This window comes from Varanus komodoensis, unplaced genomic scaffold (genome assembly GCF_004798865.1).
Source record: "Varanus komodoensis strain SLA01 unplaced genomic scaffold, ASM479886v1 scaffold31, whole genome shotgun sequence".
NCBI lineage: Eukaryota > Metazoa > Chordata > Lepidosauria > Squamata > Varanidae > Varanus > Varanus komodoensis.
The window spans coordinates 3,227,019-3,250,834 of record NW_025335780.1 but is presented as its reverse complement, the minus strand read 5'-3'; the positions used below and the strand labels follow the sequence as shown (position 1 = coordinate 3,250,834).

The following is a 23,816-nucleotide window of genomic DNA, read 5'->3' as shown; positions in this document are numbered from 1 at the left end:
CAGCTGCTTATGGAAATGTCACCTTTGCTTCTTTTAATTAACTTGATTCACTCCTATTTTTGTGCTTCTCAAGGGACTGACACTTGGCTCTTGTATTGAACTAATATTTTAAAATTGTTCTTTCCTGTGATGGTTTTGTTGCGTGTACTATAAAAAGAACTTGGCATGCATTGCGTTGGAGAAATATTTATTTCTGTTCCAAGGAAAGTTGAATTCTTTGACCCGAATAAATTACACAAATTATATGTTTACTCAATTCTGGTTCACCTATCTGTCAAGAGGAGAAAGGAAATGGACAAGGCACAAAACCTCTGTCATGTAAGATTTTCCTAAGCTTTGTCTACACCTTTCGGCCTAAATTTTGAAGCTATCAGCTAATTCATAAAAGTTGCACCAGTCAAATTCAGCTCCCCAACCATGTATTGTAGGCAACCAGGTGCTTTTCACAGGGCCTCTTCCACCTGTTTGAGTCACTTCACTGCATTAATCAAGGTGTTCCACAAGTGGCTTATGCATGTCTTGTGGTCTAGAAACTTGTTTTTAAAAAGTAAAAATGAGATTTTCTTGTTGCTGATTTCTGCACTCACTACAAATTCCCACCATTGTGCTCAGTCTTGCACTGAACCCAGCCACATGGCTGCACGTTGGTTTTAATCAGAAGCAGTCAGAGCTGGGTAGCACATTCCTGATGAGAATGTTCCTTGCTTTCTGCTTCTTTTCCCCCTTCAGAGTCTTAATTTGTTTTGCCAACATGTCTGCTTTTCTGGCACACCTGCCTTCCTCCTCTGAGTGTGTTAGTTCTTCTCTGAGAATCAATCGCAAGCAGCTTGCCACCAAATGCCTGATTACAAAGTTAGCAGAGCTTGAGCGCAATTACTTCAGCTCTATAGGCCTTGCACATTAAACCCAGTGTTAATTGTTTCCCATTTTTGCAACAATCCTTATAATAGGATAAAAACTGAAGCGATCATTTCTTGTAGTTAAAGCAGCAGAAAATAAAGACATTTGCTCTGATTAATCACTGCAATATGAAATTAAAGGCAATCACAAGGAAACACACTCAGGATGTTTGTTTGATGCCAGCAAAACTTGCCATTTGTACAGTGCTGAAGAATGTACATCAGAGGAATGGCTCAGCACAAACATTTGTCACATCTGCTTTTGCCACTGGTGAAGATGCCTTTCCCCCTTTTCTGCTGGAGGACAAGACTGCTGGCTCCCTCCATCCCTGCTGTGATGTTCCCTGCATCCCCTGCTTTTTAGGAGATGCAAAAATGTGGTCCAGATTTTAATACCTACCTATGCAGACTTCTTTGCTAGCCTGTGTAGATGTTCAAAGTAGATGTGACTGGATGTGTGTGCGTTGAGGGTTGTCAGGGACCAAATTACACATTCAGTCTCTGTCCTACTCATTGGTACCATGCCCTGTAGACATATATCAAAATGCATCTCCGTTGTTTAAGTGCAAAGTGGAGGGGCCACGCATGTTAACCAGGGTGTTTGGAGGTACATAGCCTCACTGCAGATGAGACCTGGTGCTTCAGTTCCAGTTCAGAATGCGCAGTTTATCCATTTGTTTACTTCTTTTAATGTCCTGTCTGTGAAGGCGTGCATATTCAAGAAGTCCAGACAACTGAAACTTGGACAATAGAGATTTTAGCACATTACACATTCATGTGAAATATATGGACAAAGATTGTTTTGTGGGGCAAAAGCTTATGGTTCAGAAGAGTGTCTAATAATGCTGCTACCAAAAGCAATTATCATCTTCTGCATTCATTTGAAGAAAAAAAAGTTGTGTGTGTGTGAGAGAGAGAGAGAGAGGTGGGGGGAGGAGATAAAAGAGATCATGGGCATATCACTGCAAATCTGCTTCAAGTTTCTAGTCCTCATTAAATAACATTACAGATTCCTGTTGTATGCTGCTGTTACACAAGGGCTGAAATCAGTGGTGCATTTCAAAAGCACTGCATCCCTTGGGAATCTTTTCCAGCTACTATGAAGGTGCATACAAGTGTCCACATTTCACATGTACTCCCTGGTGTACATGTCACCCCACGTGCCCTCTAGGTCTTAAAGGAGAAGACAGCCACACCTGCTCACATGGTGCCTAGACTCCATGCAACACAATGGTCTGGCCATGGGGCTTCCTTGCCCTGTTGCCTGCCAGCCTGCCCGTTCTTGTCCCTCTCACCTCCATACATTTCTCTGAAAATAAGTAATCCCTTCAGTGCTCGTTGCCTTTTTAGCCATGGCAGGGATAAATGTCAGGACTGTTTGGGAAGGCAGGATGTAGAAGGAGGAAAAAGAAACGAGGATATAGAGCACTAATAAGTCTCGTTTCAGCTACATGGTCTTCTGCCAGTGGAAGGTGCGATCACCGCAGAACCAGAATCAAGACAGGCCGTTTGTGCTAACACTTGTGAATTAGGTTTAACCAGAAGAATTAGAAGAAGCCTTCTTAAGAACATGGCTAGTAATGAGGAACACTTCTCTTTCTGTAATCATGAGACCATTTTAATGCAGGCCTCCACCACTATCTAGTCGGTGTATAATGAACCAGAGGATGCAAAGGTGCTTTCCCCTTGATTTGATCTCAGTCGGGCGATGTCAATAGCCAAGACTCCCTTATCACCTTCTGGGACTTTTCCTGACAAGGCCAGAGCGATAACCTCAAGTCCCCAATTCCCCAGTTCGCACTTGAATCATGCAAACACCTTTAGCGCTGCAGGGCAAAGTAACTGGGCAGGCTTTTATATTTCCACCTTTTGTTAAACTTGTCTGTCATTCTGGGTTTAGCTTAGAAGCTCAGCATCATGAATTTTTGAAAAGCGCTGCTTGTCTGACCTGGCCCTTGATTTCCACGGGTAAGATTCAGGCGAGCATTCCCATATGGTCCCACTTAGTGCAAGGAATGTACAGGCTGGACCCGGCCTGTGTTCTCTTGTTCCCCAGCAGCCTTCCAGCTGCCGGGCATCCGCCGTGCTGCTGCACTCCATGCCGATGTCCACTAGTGAGGAAAATGCTGAGCGGAAGAATAAAAAACTACATGATTGCTCTGCTCCGGTGTACAACTTCAGCCCGCCATGCTAAGCAAGCAATTTAATCTGTGCATTCTGAAAAACTCAAGAAATTAAAGTGCATCTGCCTTCCATCTGTCAATTTAGGGCATCCACTTGATCACATGCCCCCCACCCCCCCACACACAACTGTACACACGTAAGAGTTTGACGTCCTCATTATGAAATTGTGTGGCGATTGCATCACAACTGGTGTTATTTAGCTCACTTCAGTTAGAACTCCGAAGTATAAAAGGGGAAATGGGCATTTCTAATAGGAACGGCAGGTAGATTTTCTTTTTAAAGTAGTTCTGTGGTCAGGCACATAGATATGTGGAAGAATTTTTTTTTTCATTTTCATGTGAATACACTGAGATGCCTGCTTCCAAAATAATACTGGAGCCCAGTACAGTTTTCCTCCCAAATTTGTGCTGCTCCAAATTTTGCAGCAGAGGTCTCTCATTAAAATGCACACACACAATATATATTCATATTAGAGAAATTTCTATACAAAAATGTGAATGCCAGGGAAAACAGTGTCTCGAAATCCATTCTATAGATTTTATGTGGTTAATCTCTTTCAAAAAAAGTGAACATTGAGCAACATTTTGTAATAAAATGTATATGGAGAAATGGATGCAAGAGATGTATGCAGATTTCCATAAGGAACTTTTTAAAAAGCGTGTGTAAGAATTGAGCCTAAGGTTGGACAAGCTCCTAAGGTTCAGAAGAAACTGCATTTAGGATTTGAAAAATGAGAAACTGAGAGAAACCGATACTGGCAGATTCATTCATACAAGAGGAGAAAGGTGTGCTTCAGCTAACATCTTCTGCCAAAACTAACTTAGGGGGTGGCTTGAGTAGATACCTGTCTTAGACATGGAAAATTGACACCAGTCCAAGTAGACAATATTGACCTTTTTGTTAGACAATGTTCTGCATTTATTAGAAGGCAGTTTCATGTTTTGCATAATTTTGAAAGCTAAATATGCCTTTTCCTTATTAGAGATTTCTATTTATACAAAACACTGCTGTTTGATGATTTCGTCTCCTCAGTCTTAAAGTGGGTTTTATATTGCTCTCTGTTGTTTCGTCCTCATTATACTTGCTTTATTTTTCTTTGTGGTTTCCACAGTTGATGTAGGTCTTGCTTTTTAAATACTGGCTGTGTCAACATGAAAGTTCCGTATGGGCATAAAAGCAGGTCACAATGGGGAAGAAATGATATAATTTGGAAGAAATGCTTTAACATTTTTCTTTCCCCCCTTTTAAATGGTTTTTTAGTTGGAACTATGTTGACTACAGGTTGTGTGTGTGGTGTGTGAATTCAGGTGACATCTGAGGAGCAACTCCTATGTAAGATTAGACAATGACCTAAGAATCCAAACACGCCGAGAGTTGTTGGCTTTTCAAATGTCTAAACTTGCACTGGGCTGCATCTTAAATGGCTTTTAAGATACAAAACATTTATCATAAAAGAATGCTGCTTTTATGAAAAGAAATATTTTTAAAGGGGTTTTCACTGGGGAAATCCTTCTCAGTCCTGGAACTAAAGCGTTCCCAAGTGATGCCTAAAAAGGGCAATGCTGGAAAAAACTGTAATTTAGAAGGATGCTCAGCAAAACTGTCACACGCAAAGCTTAGCAAAGCTAATTTCTTCCCTTGGCTGGTCTTATTTCCTGGCCACGGCTCACGTCAGGGAGGGCTGACCTGGGTTATTGACAGTGAAGGTCGGGAAACTGCGGGACTTTGCTACTGCCCAAACACAATTCTAGCCAGGGTTAGTGGCTAGAAACACAAGGAACTCTCCTTTTTTTCTCCCAGTTGACAAAATAATGGGCAAAGAGAGGGAATGAATGAAGAGAATCTCTCTCATATTCTCTCTCTCTCCATGTGTGTGTGTTTGTGTGTGTGTGAGAGAGAGAGAGAGAGATTGACATGGGGCAAAGCATGCATCATTCAAAGAAGGGACTTCTCATGTGTATGCCACTTTGATCCATGCAGAATTACATTTTCTCAATTTGAACCAAACTGTTGCCGCAACAATGGGAACAAACCAAAAGCCAGGAGTTCTCTAGAACAGATAATGCAATGGGGAGCTCTTGACACAAATTACAGCATTGTCAAAGTGGTTAATTAGGATTGAATTAATTGAAACTGAAGATTTGGGACCACTGGAGGCTGGTTATAAACAATGATAATTTATTGGGTTGGAGAATGGTCTGGGGTACTTTTTGAAGGCCTCCACAAATGAAATAAGCTTTAGCCAAGTTCAGTTTGTTTCTAATATATATACTGAAGTGAAGTAAATTGGAATAAAAGATTGTTGGACTGTCACATTTTTTTAAACAGGCAAACTACGAGAAGTCCAGAAATTCAAAATAGGTAGCATATCAAGGGTTTACAAAATTGTTGTGGCTATCTAGTCACAACACTTTAATTATACCAATAATGAGGCATTAATTCTTAGTGATCATTATTTATAGCAAAGGATTTCCCTCACTATGCTCTTAATTCTATGCACATTTTTAACATATTTATAGACTCTAGTTCTAAAGTGGATGCTAGTGAGCATCCAGAAGTGAACTTCCTTCCTTTTCATGATGATGTTGAAACAGTTGTCCAAATCTTGATTGTGGACTTGCACCCACAGAGATTCACCTGGTTTTTTCTCATGCGCAGAGAAGGAGCTCCTTCTCTTTGGCTGCTGCTTCTGAAGCCGTTTGTGGATACCTGTTCCTTTTCATCACCAGTTATCATCTTGCCTCCAGCCCCCGTGGAAAATGGCTCCGATTTTCATATCTGTGATCTGTCAAAGTCAAAGATCAAACCAAAAGCATGACTGCATTCTCTGTGTACTTTGTCAACCTGTGAAGTCTGAGATAAGATGGCTTCTACAAACATTAAGTTATATGATATATTCCATGGAGAGATAACACCTTAAATCCCCAAATGCCATCATTTTTATTTTCTTCCATCTGTCAGCCTAAGACATGTTGCAGATCAGAAATCTTTACGATACGAAAAATATTTGATTTCATCATATTGAAGTTAAGGTGGTACAATTTGCTTTAAGATATCTTGGCTTTCCTTCATCTCCTTGCACTCCACAAAAACTAACAATGTAACTTTTTGTGTTGTGGGGAAAAGGATTGTCTCTTCTTGTAAAGGAAATGTGCACTAGTTACTTCTGAATATTCCAAACTATGAACTTCTTTAATGAACCAGATAGGAATGCATCTCAGGCAGGCAAGAGTCCAGCAGGAATCAGGTCCAAGGTGTGCCAAACACCCATAGTTTAGCAGTGTAAAGGCTGCAGCCTCATAGTAGCCAATGCCCAGATGACAGACCAATGCGGCGGAAGAAGACATAGGATCTGGCAGCTTTTTATGAACTTGTGGGATGCAACTGGCCTTCTAACTCAGCAGGCCAGGAGATAGACTGTGTTGCTTGAGACCCAGCTGGAATGGCCTGCAGTTCCATCCTCTGCTCAGTAGTTGTGGGGGAAAGACATCACTCCCCAAAATTATCCCTAAACCTGAGATATTTTTATTGCACATTGTTTGATCAGAGGCAGGCTGACGTATCGCCTATGCGTCATTCCTCAAGGCATCTTCAGGTACCTCTGAAATATTTGGTACCAGGTTATTGTCCATGGTTTGAGGAAATTTGGGATAATGGACTTCAGATGTTTGAATTAAGCACTAGGTAAGTCATACGTGGCACATGATGTACTAAGCTTGCCATATTATCTTTGACAATCCATGTCCACTTTCTGCTTTTGCACATTGGCTCCATTTATCTAAGTTGACAGCTGTGAGGCCTATAGTATTAGCAGATGTATGGTTGCCTTCTAGAATCATAGCATGTTGCAGAAGCGTATCCTCAAAGGGCAGTCCCGATGCTGCCGCTACTTTTTTGTGCTCTCAGGAGAAGGCATGACTGATGACTCAGAATTAATTGTAACCCAACGAGGTGTCACTGACGGATACCCATTACACGCACTAGCACTTGTGTGCAGCAGGCAATTTTCTAATGCGCTATTCCCTTTCTAGCAGCCTTTTGCACAGGGCTGAGAAAGCAGGCAGCACTTTTGCACAGGTTGTGGGGGTGCTTGTGTGTCTTTTTATTATAACACTGGGATTTGTGCTTTAGTAGGACTGAACGGAGCTTTGTTCACACTCTTTGTGCTTGTTTGTATTCTTGCTTGTTTCACACATCCTGATCTAATATGTAGGAAACATGTAGGGCACGTGCTACCCTGGGCAGTGTAGTGAGAGGACTGAGGATGCTACAAATGGAAAAGGTAAAATTCGGCCTAAAGAATGTAACAAGGAATGAAGACACGGATAGGGAAATAGGGGTAGTTGAGGCAAATATCTTCAGCGGTCTCATAATTGTCCTTAACATTGTCAGTGTTAAGATAAAAGCACCCAAGGTATCAAAATATACCCTTTATCTTTCTTTCATTCTTTCTAAAGTTTATAACCTGGCCTTCATCCAAAAGGGATCCCAGGGGACCATACACAAACATCAAAGCAATAAATTATACACGCACACAATTATATATTGAGAGACAAATTAAATTAAAAATTCCTCGACCAGCAAGCCAAAGATCTTTGGAAGTCAGGTAGCACTACAAAGGAGCTGCACTGTAAATCCGCAGACCAAGCCTCTTCCCAATGGAATCTGGAAACGACCTCCTCTGAAGTTCTTAGTACACAGGCGGGAGAGTATAGGAGAAGGTAGACCTTCAGTCCAAGCAACGCCCAAGTGTTTCTCCAGATCAGGTTCTGGATTGTCTTAGAAATGGACAAGTATGTCACTCCGATGATTGAACTGGGCTACTTTTGAACTGCAAGGCTGTTCTTTCTTAACCCTAAAAACCCAATCATGTAGCAGGAGGCATTGCAAGTCTGGCAGGTAAAGAAACAGAGAAAATTAAACAGGCTGGATAGCAGTGTAGGATACTTCTCCATCTGTTCCAATGTGAAACACTTTGGAATGTCCCCTTGCTTTGGGCTGAAATTGCAAATGGGATAAATAATAATATTTAGCACTAATGAGGTATTGTTGTCCATTCATGTGCTCATGATCACTGTTAGCATCACAATCACGTGAAAGGTAGGGCTGTATTTGGGATGGTGGTGCCCCTGGATACTAGTGTATAACAAAGACAATGCATCGGCACCATGATAGATTCCTTTGTATGCAATTCTTGCAATTATACAGTGTGGTTTAGCACCAGTTTGCCCATAAGGTCATAGGTTTCTCTGTTAACTAGCTCTGATCATTTCTGTTGTGTCTGTCTGCTTCAACATTTTCAAACACTGAAAAACCACTCACACAACTTTCTTTTTGAGTGAGCCATTTTGTAAGTCAAGTGTGTGAAACCTGAGGTTAATCATAATGTACAAGAGGGCCTCATCCCATTAGATAAAAGCCCACTACCTTTACACAAAGGTTATGGCCTCCCAGATTGTCAAGGTCATGGACTCTGTTAAAGAAAGCTAACGGGATGGAATAATAAAGGGATTTTCACTCTCTCTGTTATTCCTTCCTCTCCTCAAAGAACAACGGGAAGTTCCCTACCTCCTTATTGCCATATGAACATTCATCTCCATGGGAGGGAGTGACACTAAGCAATGCATAAGCATTATCAAGCCCAATTCCTGATATTAGTCCATAGAAGACCTTAGCATGGTTTCTGTACATAAAAGCCAGTTCCTTATAATCTGATGCACCTTCAAGCGACGAAGGAACTGAAACCAGGATGGGAGTGGATGGACTGGGGAAGGCTTGATGCTTCATGGCTGAGGTCACCAAGGTCATGAAATATATCTTGCCCTTGTATCTCTTCCTAACTCCTACTCCTCTTCACTGCACAAGTGAATGCTTTCCCTCTTACCTATTGGGAAATAGCAACCACACCCATTACTAGAGGTAAGGAGAGGCTGCATGAAAGAAGCAGGTGCATGGACTGGGAGAAGCAAGGAGAAAACCTGCAAGGCTGGCCCTATAGGGGAAGCAAGACAGCAACCAGTTCAGCCAGTTGATTTCGGGTGTCTCCAAAATTCTTTGCAGAATGGTCTGTGGTTTACTTTATCACTGCATTTTTATTGACAGGGAGAGGAGAGATGCCGTTGGAATTTTTGCCTGAACTTGGCTGTTCTTGGCTGTTAGGTGCTTTGATGACATTCGCTGCTCCACCTTAAGCAGCAGAGTTTCTTTGCCTAGACACTGAAAACTGGGAGATAGTGGAAGAGAGAGGAGAAAGGGAGAACTCGAGAGAGACAGCGCCAGGGGTTGTTGTAAGCAGAGGAGAGAGAGCCAAGGAGATATTCCATGACTTGAAGATATGGAAACACTCGTGCAAGACAAAGGCGCTGGGGCATCGGTCAGAGTTCTTCCTTTCCCGCCATGCCCTTTCAGTAGTACCCTTGACTACCATTGACAGGAGCTGTAATGTGCAACTAATTAAAAAGCTGAAGCAACACTTTGTATAGATAAAAACAACTCTCATGACAAATGGTGTCACCATCCACATTTACCCCATATTGTGAATTTTAAAGTAATTTGTTTATAAAATGACATCCAGATAATGTATATTCCACAGATGGAGAGAAGAAAATGCTACCCTTCCTTTCTCTGCTTTGACCGACAAATACTCACTAAGGGAGAATTGAATCCTTCATTTTCTTCTCTTTAAAAATGCTTTACTTTAGCTCTTAACTGTAGCAGATTTTGTCTTACCAGTTAAGTCAAGTCAAATTATTGACTCGGTTGCTACAGATGTTCATTTGCTTTCCAAAATTCATCCCTGACTCCAGCCTTGAGAGACTAAGAAAATAAAAAGTGCCAATGGAAGTTTTTCTTTCTCTCTTAACCCTGTACAGTGAGGGTGGTGAGAGGTTCAGAAAGCAATTCAATGGCAAGGGGGGGATTGAAAATCTACCATATCTATTGGCCCCAATTTAGGTCAAGTCCTTCAAATTTTGGAGTATGTCACCATACATACTTAATGCAACCTGATTAATCAAAAGTCATCTGTTAGGGTGGAGAATTTGAAGGTTGTTAACCTTTTGCCCAAGCATATCTCAAATGAATGAAATCATCAAAACTGTCCACTGTGCTCCTGGTTTTCTCTTAAGTAATGCAAATGGGAGAGATCTTTCCCAGTGCTACCGACTGCTAATTTAACCCAAGCATAAGACTGGAATTGATTTCCTAAGGCTCAGACACATTAATTCTTGTTTTAAGAGGCTAAAATGTGGAAATTATTAGCATTAGCTGACTCCCAGTTGAGTAAGATAAAGCAAGGAGTTAGATTAGATTAAATTGTAGCACTTTATTTGCTTGTTAGAAGAAAATTTATTTCACTTTGCATTTGAGACAAGTGTGGATAGATACTGGGTTCTTTATTAAAAGAAGAAAAAATGACTTCCTGCTAATGAAATAGATGGGGTACAACACAAAATAATATTTTCCCAGTCTGTCGTTAAGGTGTCACCTTTGCACTGTGAATTCCAACCCTGGGCTAATGTGTTAAGAGAAGTCTGATGTGATGAAAAACGGTTTAAAAGTAAACAAACAAAAATGAAGGGAAATTCTGTCCATTGTTCCTTAATTGCTTATTACTTTACATCAAGTGCTGCATTTGCTAAACGTCCATGGTTTGTGAGAGTCATTTATATGAATACCTTTTCAAGGATAATTCCACTTCTCTTGCTCCCCAGGAATTGTGAGGGTGTGAAAAATGGAGCTATGAAAATTACTTTGGGTTTCTCATAAGGGAGAAGAAAGGTGGGATATGAATGTGATGGAAGAAGAGGAGGAGAACGCCACTTCCACCATGTGGATAAATTTTCATAAAAGGCTTCTTGCATGGCTGGCTGCCATTCTGAGAAGTCAAGCCATCACAAAAGGTGTTTCACGGCTTATCCTTATGTGCAAACCCAGCCAGGGTAGGTTGTTGGTCTGGTTAACAAGCCCTCCAGGACCTATGGGCTGTTATACCTAGTGACCTTGCAGGTAGTAGAGCAGGCCAAAGGGTGAGTAGGTACTCAGCTAAACCAGACCTGCCTCCATACTGGCAATCCAATGGAAAACGGAGCAGAAGGAGAAGACTTCCAGTGCTCTCGCTCCTCCTCCTCCCTTGTTGATGCAGTGTGGATTTCCTGTTTAATGAGTTGAGTAGTTGCTCGACTCAAAGTACATTTTCCACATTGGTTCACACTGGCCACAGGAAGAAAACCTTTCTTCCTCTCTGTACCATGATGTCCAGGAGACACCCTTTGCGTAAAGGATGAACGCAAAGTGCAGTTAAGTTGCGCAGTTAATTAACTGGTAGGGTCACCATGCAATTTTATGTACTTCTGTGCAAATGAATTCCTTTGTTTGAAGATCCATGGGACTCTCTCCTATTTTAATTTGTACAGAATTGCAGTATCAGTCCACATTGTGGGTTAGAAAAAATAAAGTAAGTTACATACAGGGTATTCTGGGACATCAGTTGGATGGTGAAGATGTTTTCTGTAGACCAGGCTCCTGCCATCCTTGAAAGGTTTTGTTGTTTTGTTTTGGGCCCAGTTTTGGTTTTTCTTTTGCAGGGGAGAGGGGTGCTGCAAAAGTTTGTAAATGTTCACCTGTTGTATATATACTCTAAGTAGATGCTGCATACCTAACATGGTAGAGCATTCATTGGCCCAAAGGTGATGGACATTTGTCAAGAAGGCCCCATCCCCCATATTAGTTAAATTCTCTGAAACAACAACACCCAAACAAGTGATTACTAGTGTTCTCCCCAACTCAAGTGTCTCAGCTTTGGGTTGTCGCTGTTATATGCAGTCAAGTCATCTTCAGCCTATGGCAACCCTCGGACTGAAAGCCCTCCAAGATGCCCTGTCCATGGCAGCCCCATCCAGCTTTTCCAAGTTCAAGACCGTGGCTTCCTTTATAGATCGAGTCCATCTCATATTTAACCTTCCTTCCATATTCCGTCTTTGATTTTCCCTAACATCATTACCTTCTCCAGTGAGTCTTGCCTTCTCACGCTGTGTCCAAAGTATGACAGTCTCAGTTTTGTCACTTTTGCCTCTGGTTCATCTTTCTGTCAGTCAAGAGTATTCACAAACGACTCCTCCAGCGCCATGTTTCAAACGCATCAATTGTCTACCTGTCAGCTTTCTTCATTGCCAAACTTTCACAGCCATAGATTGTGAGTGGAAATACGATAGTTTGGATGATCTTGACCTTGGTGTCCAGAAAACTTCTTTATACTTGATTATCTTCTCTAGTTTGTTCATTGTGTCCTTGTAAGTCTCAGTTGTCTTTGAGTTTCTTAGCTGCAGTCTCCCTTTGGGTACTCTCTCATAAATGGATTGTGATTTAGTCAGAAGCTTTCTATGATTCCATGTATACAGGAGGGAAAAAAATCAAAATTTGTGTGTTATTTCAAAGCTACATGTGTAACCAATAACAGGGACACAACCCTAAGAAAATAGTAGAAGTTGAAACAGATAAGAAACAGCCTTTTAAATATTCATAGTATCTAATAATAAAAAGCACTGTATTCGTGAAAGATAATATGCTGTGACAAGAACAGTATAATGGCTTCCAATATGAATAATGTTAGGAATATTTTCTAAGAAAAGAATACCTCCTAAAAAGTTTTGAGGGGCCTATTATATATGGTTAGTATGTAAAGGATAGTCATAGTCTAATTCTATGCCTGTCTATCCAGAAATAAGTTTCATTGAGTACAATGAAGTTTCTTCAGAGAAGTGGAATTACAGTCTCTATTACTTAAACACGCATGAACAAGCATACATACATAAACACCAAAACAAACTTCCTCTTTTCTTTGGAAATATAAGTAAAAGTAGCTGAATTTAGGTGCATAATGTGGAAAGTGTGGTTTGGGCTTAATTTTGAAACAGTTGGGTGAATTAATACTTTGTTTGTTTATTATCTATCTATTAGATTTATATCCCACTCTTTTCTTTTTTAAAGAAGTCAGAGTGACATACATCATTGTCCTTCTCCTGCTTGCAATCTTCTCCCCACAAGAACAACCCTGTGAGGTACATCGGACTGAGAGTCTGTGACAGACTCAGCACCACCCAGTTGGTTCCATGACTAAGCAGGGACTAGAACTCAGATCATCTGAGTCCCAGACCAGCAGCTTTAACCACTACACCACATTGGCTTCCTTTAAGCTATTACTCACTCCCACACTTGTCTGGAAGGAAGTGTCACTGAAAACATGGGAGTTATTACTGAGAAAAAATGCTTAGATTTCAGCTTTTCATTCAGACATTTCAGTTTTTAGCTAATGGAGTTCCATTGATATATAGTCTGTGAACTGTGTAGTTGTGTATTATTTTGCATTGGTAGTACATTCCATGGCCTTGTGGTAGGCAATGGTCGTCGTCGTCATCATCATCGTCATCATCATTATCATTTAACTATGCTGTCAACTTAACCTTCTTTATTTCTGTCCACTAAAAGGTAAAAGGTAAACAAAAATGCCTTAGGATGTGTAGCAAATATGCTTGAATTCAAGCTTTGGTGCATCTTGGAGAAAATATACTGTGCTTTTTGCATCCTTCAGCTTCTGACTATGCCTACACTTACGTGGCTACTTAAGACAACTGAACTGGTCCTAGGTTTAAAGCCTAGTCTCCACTTGGCCATGAATGTCACTGGGTGACTTTGGCAGAGTCATTAACTCTCATACAAACCTACCTCACAGATTTGGTTGTGAGGATACAATGTACAGGGAAAGAATCATTGGGTTACTTCCAAGAAGTGAAAAGGTAGCAATTAAATTTAGCAGCAGCAGTGGTAGTAATATTTTATTTGTACAATGTGCCGTTCTTACCTATCATCAAGTCAGCTCTGACTTATCATGACCCTTTGAATGAATGCTCACCAAAATACTGATTTTATTTATTTATTTATTTTTCAATTTAAATCCTGCCTCTTTCTTACAAAGGGCTCAAGGCAGCTTACATCATTCTCCTCCTCCATCTTATCCCCACAGCAACAACCCTGTGAGGTAGGTTGGGCTGAGAGTCTGTGACTGGCCCAAAGTCACCCAGTTGGCTCCATGGCCGAGCGGGGACTCGAACCCGGGTCGCCTGAGTCCCAGTCCCACGCTCTTCACCACTGTGCCACACTGGCTCTCCATTTTGTTCTTGACACTCTGGTCGACACCTGTAAACTTTATGGAATAGAGTAATCTCATAGTCTTCCTCTCCATCTTCCGCCTTTAACTTTCCCTTGCATTACTGCGTTCTGCAGCAAGTCTTGCCTTCTCAGGATGTGGCTGAGGTATGACAGCTTCAGTTCCACCATTTTTGCTTCCAGGGGAAGTTCTTGGGTTTGCCCAGGACCCATGTGCATTCTGTTGATCCAGGGTATTTCCAAAGCTCTTCTCCAGCAACATGTTTTGAATGCATCTGTTTTTCCTATCCACACTGTTCAGCATCCACAGCTATACAGCACGATCAGGAATCCAATCATGTGTATGATACTGGCCTTCATCTTCAGTGAAATGTCCTTGAAATCAATTTTCTTTTACTTCTTTTATCGCTGCCCTTCCAAGTCTTGGCTGCAGTCTCCCGTTGAATTGATTATTGGGCCAAGGTATGCAGAATTGTCCACACATTCACTTTCTTCATTGACATTAAACTTGCCTAATTCTTCTGCAGTCATAATTTTTGTTTTCTTAATGTTCCACCACAGTCCTGCTTTTGCACATTATTATTTCACTTTCAACAGGAGTCATTTCAATTCATTGCTGCTTTTTGCCAGTAAGATGGTATCATCTACACAGCTTAAATTATTGATGTGCTTTCCACTAATTTTTACTCTTCCTCTGCTGATTCTAATCCTGCACTCCTGTTCTGCATACTGAATGAATAGATGAAGGGATAAAAACATCCTTATCTACTCTGTTACCTATAGAAAACTATTCTATTTCTCCATACTCTACTCTGAAAAATAGCTTCTTGTCCACATTACTGGTTACACATCAGGACAGTCAAGTGCTGTGGTACAGCCACTTCCAGAACCATCCATGGCTTCTCATGAGGTGCACAATGAGATGATTTGCTGTAGTCTAAATAGCATAGACTGAGAATCTTCTAAAACCCTTTGGTGTGCTCCAGAAGCCAATGCATATTTGAAATATGATCATAAATGCCTCTTCTTTTTCAAAATTTAGTTTGAACATCAAGCATCTCAAGCTGCATATAGAATTACAGCCTTCCTTGCAACATCTTGGGCATCACTTTGCCTGAAAGGGTACTTGTAGGGTCCTGTAATTGTTTTAGCATTTTAGCATCTCATTTCTTGTGGAGTGGAACATGCATTGAACATTTCTAGTCTATGGACCATTGCTTTGTATTCCATAGTTATTGGCATATTCTCGTTTGCATTTGGACTGATTCAGTCTCTGCAGCTTGGAATTAGGTCTGTTGTTATCTACTCTGGGTACTTTATTCCTTCTAAGTTCTTTCAGAGCAGCTTTTGGTTCACTTAATAATATTACAGATGCTATCGCATAAGATTCCTCTTTGAAGGTGTCTATCATCATTTTATCCCTTCTGTACACCTCTTCCGTATCTTGTTTCCACCCTTTCATACTTTTATCCTGGTCAGACAGTATGTTCCTCTGTTGGTCCTTCAGTATCTCAAATGTATGTTATGACATACATTTAAGCACTGCCATTCCTTACAGAAGATGCATTTTAAGGGTAGGGGAATGAGAATTTTGATGCATTTTGGCCTCAGTTCCCATGTGTTCATGTGGATATCTGTACAGAGCCTATGTTCATTAAGTTGTCTCATGATTGGACTAAAGTGTAGCTTAGGGTCAATTCAGGGACAAATTACATGTTACATCCAGTATGTAGCATGCAATTCTCTCTGTGTTTCTTGTTCATTCAAGCATTGGATTGGGACTGTAGCACCCATGGAAGAGATCTGAACTTTCCTTCACCAATTCTGTATATCAGCTGCCTGACTGGCCAAAACATTCTCAAGCAACAGGAACAGCACATGGGAGCTACACAGGTTGTGTTTCATGTAACATGTAGGTTATTGATAGTCCTTGAGTATTCAAGGATGAACTCCTGGATCTGTTCCTGCTAGCTAAAATATGGATTGGAATTTAGCTATCCACCAACTTTCCCAATTTTGATGTAGTTCTTGCTTCAAAAATGTGTCAAAACATGTTAGAAAGGGATACATTGAGAGAAAAGTATGGTAGAGAAATATCATTTTGTAGATAAATACTATGCACAAATGTTGATGTGAAATTTTTAAAATTGTGGATAAAAATAGGAAAAGTTTATACTGGATTCAAGGATGGACGCACAGAATAGAAACAGAGTGTTCAACCCATCCTGCTTATGATGCGGATCAGAAAAATGAAAGAAAAAGGATTGGAGCATACATGACTCAGAAAGCCAACCGTAAGCCACTGTACTCCTGCAATGTCTTGTGGAACCATCTGCCCAGAATCACTGAAGCTGAATCTGATATCGCTTTATCACTTGCAAAGCTGAAGTCTTTTGTGTCCATGCTGTTTCTTTGCCCTTTATGATAAGTGTGTTAAAACTGATGCTGAAATTCTGTATGTGCGTGTTCTTGTGTCCGTGGCTGTCTCCCCAAACAGTGATTTTGTCATTGAATCAGTCTGATTTTGTGAACTGCCTTTACAAAATGCTAGAATGTACTCAAAGCAGGAACACAATTTGGAACTTGCCCTACTTCATGGAGGAAAATGTCCCTGAAAAAGGGATGCTGTTTCTTCCATTCTAATTTATTCTTAAAATCATTACAATCCTGATGCTGTGGGCAAACAGAAAGTAAGAGGGGCATTTTTGTTAGGTTCTTCAAGTGATCCGATTTTGTTAGGTTCTTCCATCTGTTTATTTCCTGCTGTTGAAGAACATCTGAAATGAAAATACTAAAAAGTATTATGAAGAAATATTTCCCAAAAGTAATTTTTCTCTCTGAATATTTCCAGAAAACGTATCTTTTGCATGTTCATGCCACATTGTATCTTGCCACCCCAATGATTAATATTTTTGAAATTTAAAAACAACAACAACAATGAAACATACTAGGAAATGTGCAAGTTATTCTTCAGGAAATTAAACAGTGTTCGTAAAAGGAAGGCATGGCCAAGATATTATGTAGCTCTGACATGTTTCTATCTCCCCCAGATCTGTCATTTTGTGCAAGTTGCCATGTGCATCAAACCATTGCACTGAGCATTTCAAAGTCCTGCCAGCACCTGGTGACCCTGATTCATACAGCAAAAAGCGGATGAGACCAGGTTGGAAATTGGCTCCAGGGCTGCTAATTCCCATGGTGAACATGCATATAACATTGGCATCAGATTGAAATTCAGAACCCAGTAGCATCAGCCTCGTGCATAAAGGGATAAACAGCTACAAACCCTGTGCAGTTGTTTAAAAATGATACAAGAAAGGGAGGAATAAAAAACAAGCAGAGCATATGAAACTAGCCTTGAAACCTGCAGCTTGCTTGCTTTCTTGGACTGCAGCGAAAAGGGGGTTTGGTTTTTTGCGGGGTGGGAGAGGAATGTCTCAGAAACTTTAAAGGGAAAGAATACTTATCGATTGTACATCAATACAGACGAAGACATATATCTTAAAAGAAAGCGACAATAGTCAAAAGAAGAGCACTAATCCAGCCTGTCCTGTGCTCTTCTTTGTAGTCCCAGCGCCGTGTTACATTTCACCTCCCCGATGGCTCCCAGGAAAGCTGCAGTGACAGTGGATTAGGAGATCATGAGCCTGTGGGTAGTGGAACGCTGATCTCACATCCTCTTCCTCTGGTTCAGCCGCAGGACGAATTCTACGACCAGGCCTCACCGGACAAGAGGACCGAAGCGGACGGCAACTCCGACCCCAACTCTGGTGAGTGGCGCACACAAGCCCCCCGCCCCGCCCCCCAATTTGGGGGTCCTCTGAACAGCTGGAGTGATTCTGTGGCGTGTGTAAGATAGGTCCCTTCACACATTTGAGAGCATATGAGATGACCTGAAGCAGCAGGTGCAGCGATGATGTTTAGCACATCGGAGCGAAATACGGAGTAGATGCAAAGGAAGCAGGCCTACAAAAAGGGAGCGACAACAGATATTGCTCTTTGCTATTGCCTGTTATTGCACTAATTAATATATCATTATTTTATGAGGTGTGGTAGTTAAAGGTGCCTTCATGAGTGACAGGAAGCATTCCTTTTTTCCAATTCAGATGTATTTTTCTGCATTTTAATGTGCCTGGTAGGATATGTAGTGTGGAAAACGCCTCCTTCCTTTTGCAAATGGTTATTCTGACTGGGATCCCAAGTCTCGTTCATCTATTAAATGTGTAGTAAATCTAAGCAGCTACAGGTAACTACCTCACAGGTATATTACCTGCCTTACTAAGCATCACCTTGAGTGACACTTCAGTCAGAACTGTATAGCCTGGAATTATACATAAAACCCTGAAATGCTTCACAGCTTGAGGAGGCACTTCTCTATGTTTGTCATGCTTTCCTGCCCATTTCCCTTTATGACTTCAGCTTTTCTTCTTGTTTCATGAGGCACTTGCTTGCGAGAATGTTCCGGGTTTTAAGAGTAGCTTGTTTGTAGCGTAAGTGGGCTGCTGGTGTAGCAAGACAACTGCACTCAACACTCTCCAGGGCTCTTTGGTGACGTGGTTCCCAGAAGTGTGACTGTTGAATTCAGGTGCTCTAACAGCAAAAGAGCTCCTCTCCGTGTAAGCAGTGCCCAACCGTTTTGGCACCAGGGACCGCTTTGTGGAAGACGATTTTTCCACGGACAGGTGAGGGGAGATGGTTTCAGGGTGATCCAAGAGCATTACATTGATTGTGCACCTTATTTCTGTTATCATTACATTGTAACATATAATTAAATAATTACAGAACTCTCCAAAATGCTAGAGACCCAAGAGCCAAGACCCAGCAGGGCTGTGCAGCGGTGGCGTGAGACCTCAAATGTTTATTTATTTATGCAAGTTTTTCTATGCCGTCCCATTACTAAAAAGTTTCCGGGTGGCTTACAAAGAACAAAAACCATAACAACAACAGTGCACAGCAGACTGTATCCAAAAATAGTGATAGAAACAAGGATAACCCCAATTAATTGTTACAATACTGGGGAAGTAAAAACGTCTTCACCTGACGCTGAAAAGAATAGAGCAGTGGCGCTCAAACAGGCCTCACGACTGCTGGTGGCTCTTCCCACCCCCTCGCACTTCATTACGCCACGCCTGGCCTACAGCTCTCTCACTCCATCTCCCCTACCTGACCTGCAGCCCAGCCCGTGCCTGCTTCCCAGTTCTCTCGCCCACTCACACATGCCTGGCTTCCCTGCAGCACTGCCACTCGATGCTGCTGCTGCTGCTGCTGCTGCTGCCGCTGCTGCTGCCACCGCCGCCTTTCCCTTGTCCTTTCGAGGCCCAAGACCCAAAAGGTCCCTAATGGTCCTTTGAATTTGCAACTGCTCTTCAGTGGTGGTGCTAGTGCTGGGGAGAAGCTGCAAGCACAGCTGAAGGTTTGCTTGCCCACCCACCACGGCCTGGTTCCCAGCAGGGTTGGGACCCCTGCTGTAAAGATGCAGAGCATCCATGCCAGCGTCCTGGGAGATGCTTGGGAGATGTACAGAAAATTCAACAAATGGAATATTTGAAGGCAGCAGTCATCTGGTAAATATCCCTTAGTGCCATGCTGTTGAATTCTAAACAGGCTATGCATTTGATGGATTTGTAGGACAACAGGCTGTGGAGAAGGCCATAAAAATTAAAATGCACTGGCAAAACTATGAGATGTTCTCCAATAGGTTACACTATATTTATGCCAGGACTAGATGTTATATCCTTCTAGCAAATTCCTACCTTGCCCAATCTTCTCTTTTGATAGATCTTGCAACATAAGTCAATGCACCGGACTGCAGTTTTCCCACCTCTGCCAACTCTGGGAGTGAAAAACAGTTTCTGATGCAAATGAGTGAGAAAAAGAGCAAATAAATAAAAGAGCAAATATTGTCATAATATGTTCTTTGATCAAACAGGCACATGGAATATAAAAGGGAGGCAGCAGACTATTGTTAGCAGAAATCCCCCATTCCAAAAAAATTACAATTTAAAAAAGCTTTTAAAAGAGAAGCATTTCCATTTCAGGTGTGATATACTGGGAAAAGCAATACTTTTGGAAAGGTGGGAAAGATTTGCCTATATCTAATCCACCTCAGAATAGATTTGTTTGGATGAAGGTGTGGTCTAGAAATTTTACAACGAAATCGTGAATGCTAAACTGTTGAAAGAAACTACCATTTTAAAATGAATCCTACTTTAATGCAAATACTTGTGTTGCTAGGATGTCATTTAGAAAATAAAACCATATTGATCCCTAAGCCAACTCTATTGTCTTGTTTGAGCGATTTATGTGGAATGATGCTTTGGTGGTGAAAAAGGCAAAAGTTAAGTACAAGGCAAACTTACAGTGGTGATTCCTATGCATAACTTAGAGTTGTAAAACTCGCTAAAACAAGGCTGATACTGCCTCGAACAGTATGAGAAATCCAGGAAGATAAATATATTTCCCAGCACCACATTTTGTCTGTTACTATAGTCATCTTGTGAAGGTACTAAGTGAGAGTGTGCCTGCATCAGTGAAAAGATACCAAATGTACCATGTAAAATGAATTAGAACATGTAATATTAATCACAAGTGATGGGTTCTTTGCTAATATAGACTCGGCTAAAAGACTAACCTGAGTGGACAGATGCTTTTGAATCATAAAAGAATGCATATAGCTTAGGGAAAGAGAGCTTCCCCCCACTCGCCCTGCTGATTTACTACACACTCAAAATTTGAGATGCGCTACTGGAGGGATTGTGTAATTTGTGGGTTCCGGGACATTCTTTTGACCATGTCAGCCTGTCCCGGATTCCCCTACTCTCCTAGTCTGCATGCCCCACACAACCAGGGCCTGCTTGTATGTACCTGAAATCAATATATTAAGTTGCCGCAATGCCAGAGACACTTCAAAAGGATCAAATGAGTTTGTATTTCTATGATTCCAGCCCATGGATTCTGCAGTTAGTCAGATTTTCCCCGTCACACATTTTCTACAGACTTATGGATTGTTGTTGTTTTGCATTCCATGATGAAAAACAAATTTGAAAATACATCTGTTGTGATGGGGGATGCCATGTCATGATGGTGCTGAGACGTCATGGTGTCTCTGCCATGTTGTGACTTTGTAGCATCCTTGTAGCATTTTTGTGTTATCTTTATACCTTCTTTGTATCTTTTTTGCAGCTTTGTAAATTTGTATCCTTCTGGTTTCCTTGTAGCATCCTTGTAGCATCGTAACAATATTCCCATAGTTACCTTGTAGTATTTTCATACTATCCTTGTAGTATCCTCACGGTAACCTCATAGTAGCCTCATAATATGCTTGTGATATCCATGTAGTATCCTTGTGGTATCCTCATAGTATCCTTGTAACCTCTTTGTATCTTTGCCATATCTTTGTATCTTTTTTGTATCTTTGCATCTTTTCTAGAGTACTATATGTATTTTTCTGTGGTTTCCAATTGCACATTAAATGGAGGGCAATTTCTTTTTGCAGCAGGGGGAAGGTTTATAGTACCTGAGAAGCAAGATGGGTTTTTCCCAGTGTTGGTCTGCTGTGTTGTCCAATCACTGGCATGGTATTTCAGTGTGGTACCTTTGGTGTTTAGAAACAGTGATCTGCGCTATGGTTTCTCATTGCTTTCCATGTTATCCAGACCCATGAACACAACCTGTGATAGTACGAAGGCTAGTCAGTGATGTGGAAAGATGTGGTGCTATTCGGTTGCTTCCCCTGCGGCACCCCCAGCACACACATCTGAGGTGGGGGAAAGGATCAGCTGGGCAGCAGTGCCCCGTTGGGTTCTTGTGGTACTCAGATGATCTCCTTTTACCATCCATTCTTATTCTTGCTGGACACAGAGATGTCCCACCCCAGTGCCGGGGACGGGGGGTGGCTCTCTGGCAAGCAGAAGACAGGAAAGAACCAGCTCTCCCTCGGACTACTACTTGCAAACAAGGAGCTCAGGGCAGGCACCCTCCTGTCACAAATGCATGTGGAAAAGGAGGTGAGTGGGGAATCAGCTACTCCAACTGGGCACCGCTGCCCATCTGATCTTCCCCAATCTGTTCCCATGTGCATGAAGGGCTTCTCCCGGGCATGCAAGCAGGTGTGCTGGGTGCAGTCCATCCTGCAGGACTAGCCGGTTGGGTTCCTCTCCTTTTCGCCAGCCATGGATCAGGCAGCCCCCTCTACTCATGTGTTCCCCTCTGGTGCAGGAGGCAAGGGAGCCCATGGGCATCTTTCCAGTGGTTCTGGGTCTGAGCCCAGTTTGCACAAGCTGAAGCCTACTGAACCTGGCTTGTGATCACGGCTGTCAGAGAAGACACAGTGTCTCCTGGGATACTCCCTGGAGGACTAAGCAGGAAGGAGATGGCAGGATGGGGCAGAGCTACCACCACGAGCCTGCTCAAGCACATTGAGGTCACAAACCAGGAACCGTGGTAACCGTGCACGGTTGCTTGTTGTGATGTGTGAACCAAGTCAGTGTTTCCACAGAAAGCATGACTGCAAAAGGGCTCCAAGTCCATCCTTCCCAGTTACTGGAATGGCTACACCCATCTGTGTGTAAGCAGCCATCCCTGGATGCACTTTCTCCATATGCCAGAAACTCAGTTGTATGGGAAAACCCAGTGGCTTTGGGTGAACTTTCCATAGAGAACAAAGGCCATTAACAGGTCTTTCAATGAACTTTAACAAACCAGCTTACTTCAAAAGACGCGTTATCTCCATGCACTACTAAAAGTGAAAGTTAAGGGCCTACAGGAATATCCAGTGGCACCGTTCCTATAGCACAAACCTGTATTGCCTGCAAAAACCATCTTGTTAAAGTGTGGAAGGCAATACCTGTATTCTGCAACCTCACTACAAATTCCAAAGGCAGATTTGCACAATTTCCACAATTCATTATATTCAGTATTGAATGTGCAAGTATTGTGCTAGTGCTTGTGAAACTATTAGTAGAGTACAACCACCTCTTGTGCTTAACCGCATCTTGAGCTTTTTGAAATAATTTTTCCCTTAGTTGCTAAAGTTTAGCATATGAGGCCTTTGTGAAATTAGACTCTAGCCCAGAAAAACGGGTGTTCTTACTGTGCCCCTAGGAGTTCTCTTTTTTGCTGGCTCCCTGAAATAGTATCACCGCTATCACATTGCTTTTATACTCCGTATTTCTGCCTCTTTCAGGGAAGCCAAGACAGATTGCAAGGTTTTCCCTCTGTATTTTAACTATACAGCAAGAACCCTGTCAAGGAGGCATATCTGGGACACTATGCCCAGCCCAGAGTCACCCACTGAGTGGGAATTAGAAGCTGGATCTCCTGAGTCCAAGTCCAGTGCTCTGCCCACTACACCACACTGCCTATGTTACTTTGTACTATTCCATATACAGTGATACCATCACACTAGAGAGGTTTTAAAATTTGGTTTTTTTTTCTGAATGCTTTTAAAATATTGTGAAGTGAGAGACTTTAGGAGGGGGAAATATCAATACCACGCTCCTGTTTATGCTGTTCTCCTGCATGTTCTTCTTTTTGTTCAGTTCCATTCGTTATAGACAATTCCTATTCAAT

General features: G+C 41.8%; 1 protein-coding gene across 5 annotated transcripts in view; it reads left to right on the top strand.

Moving 5' to 3' along the window:
• PCDH9 (protocadherin 9) overlaps positions 1-23,816 on the top strand; it is an 802,518-nt gene that overhangs the window by 509,886 nt on the left and 268,816 nt on the right. For 3 of the 5 annotated variants that reach the window (XM_044437864.1, XM_044437863.1, XM_044437858.1), the window contains one exon: positions 17,815-18,016. In XM_044437864.1, coding sequence (XP_044293799.1) covers positions 17,815-18,016 — 202 coding nt within the window. The remainder of the gene's footprint in view (positions 1-17,814; positions 18,017-23,816) is intronic. The other 2 variants (XM_044437860.1, XM_044437859.1) reach the window with 1 other exon arrangement.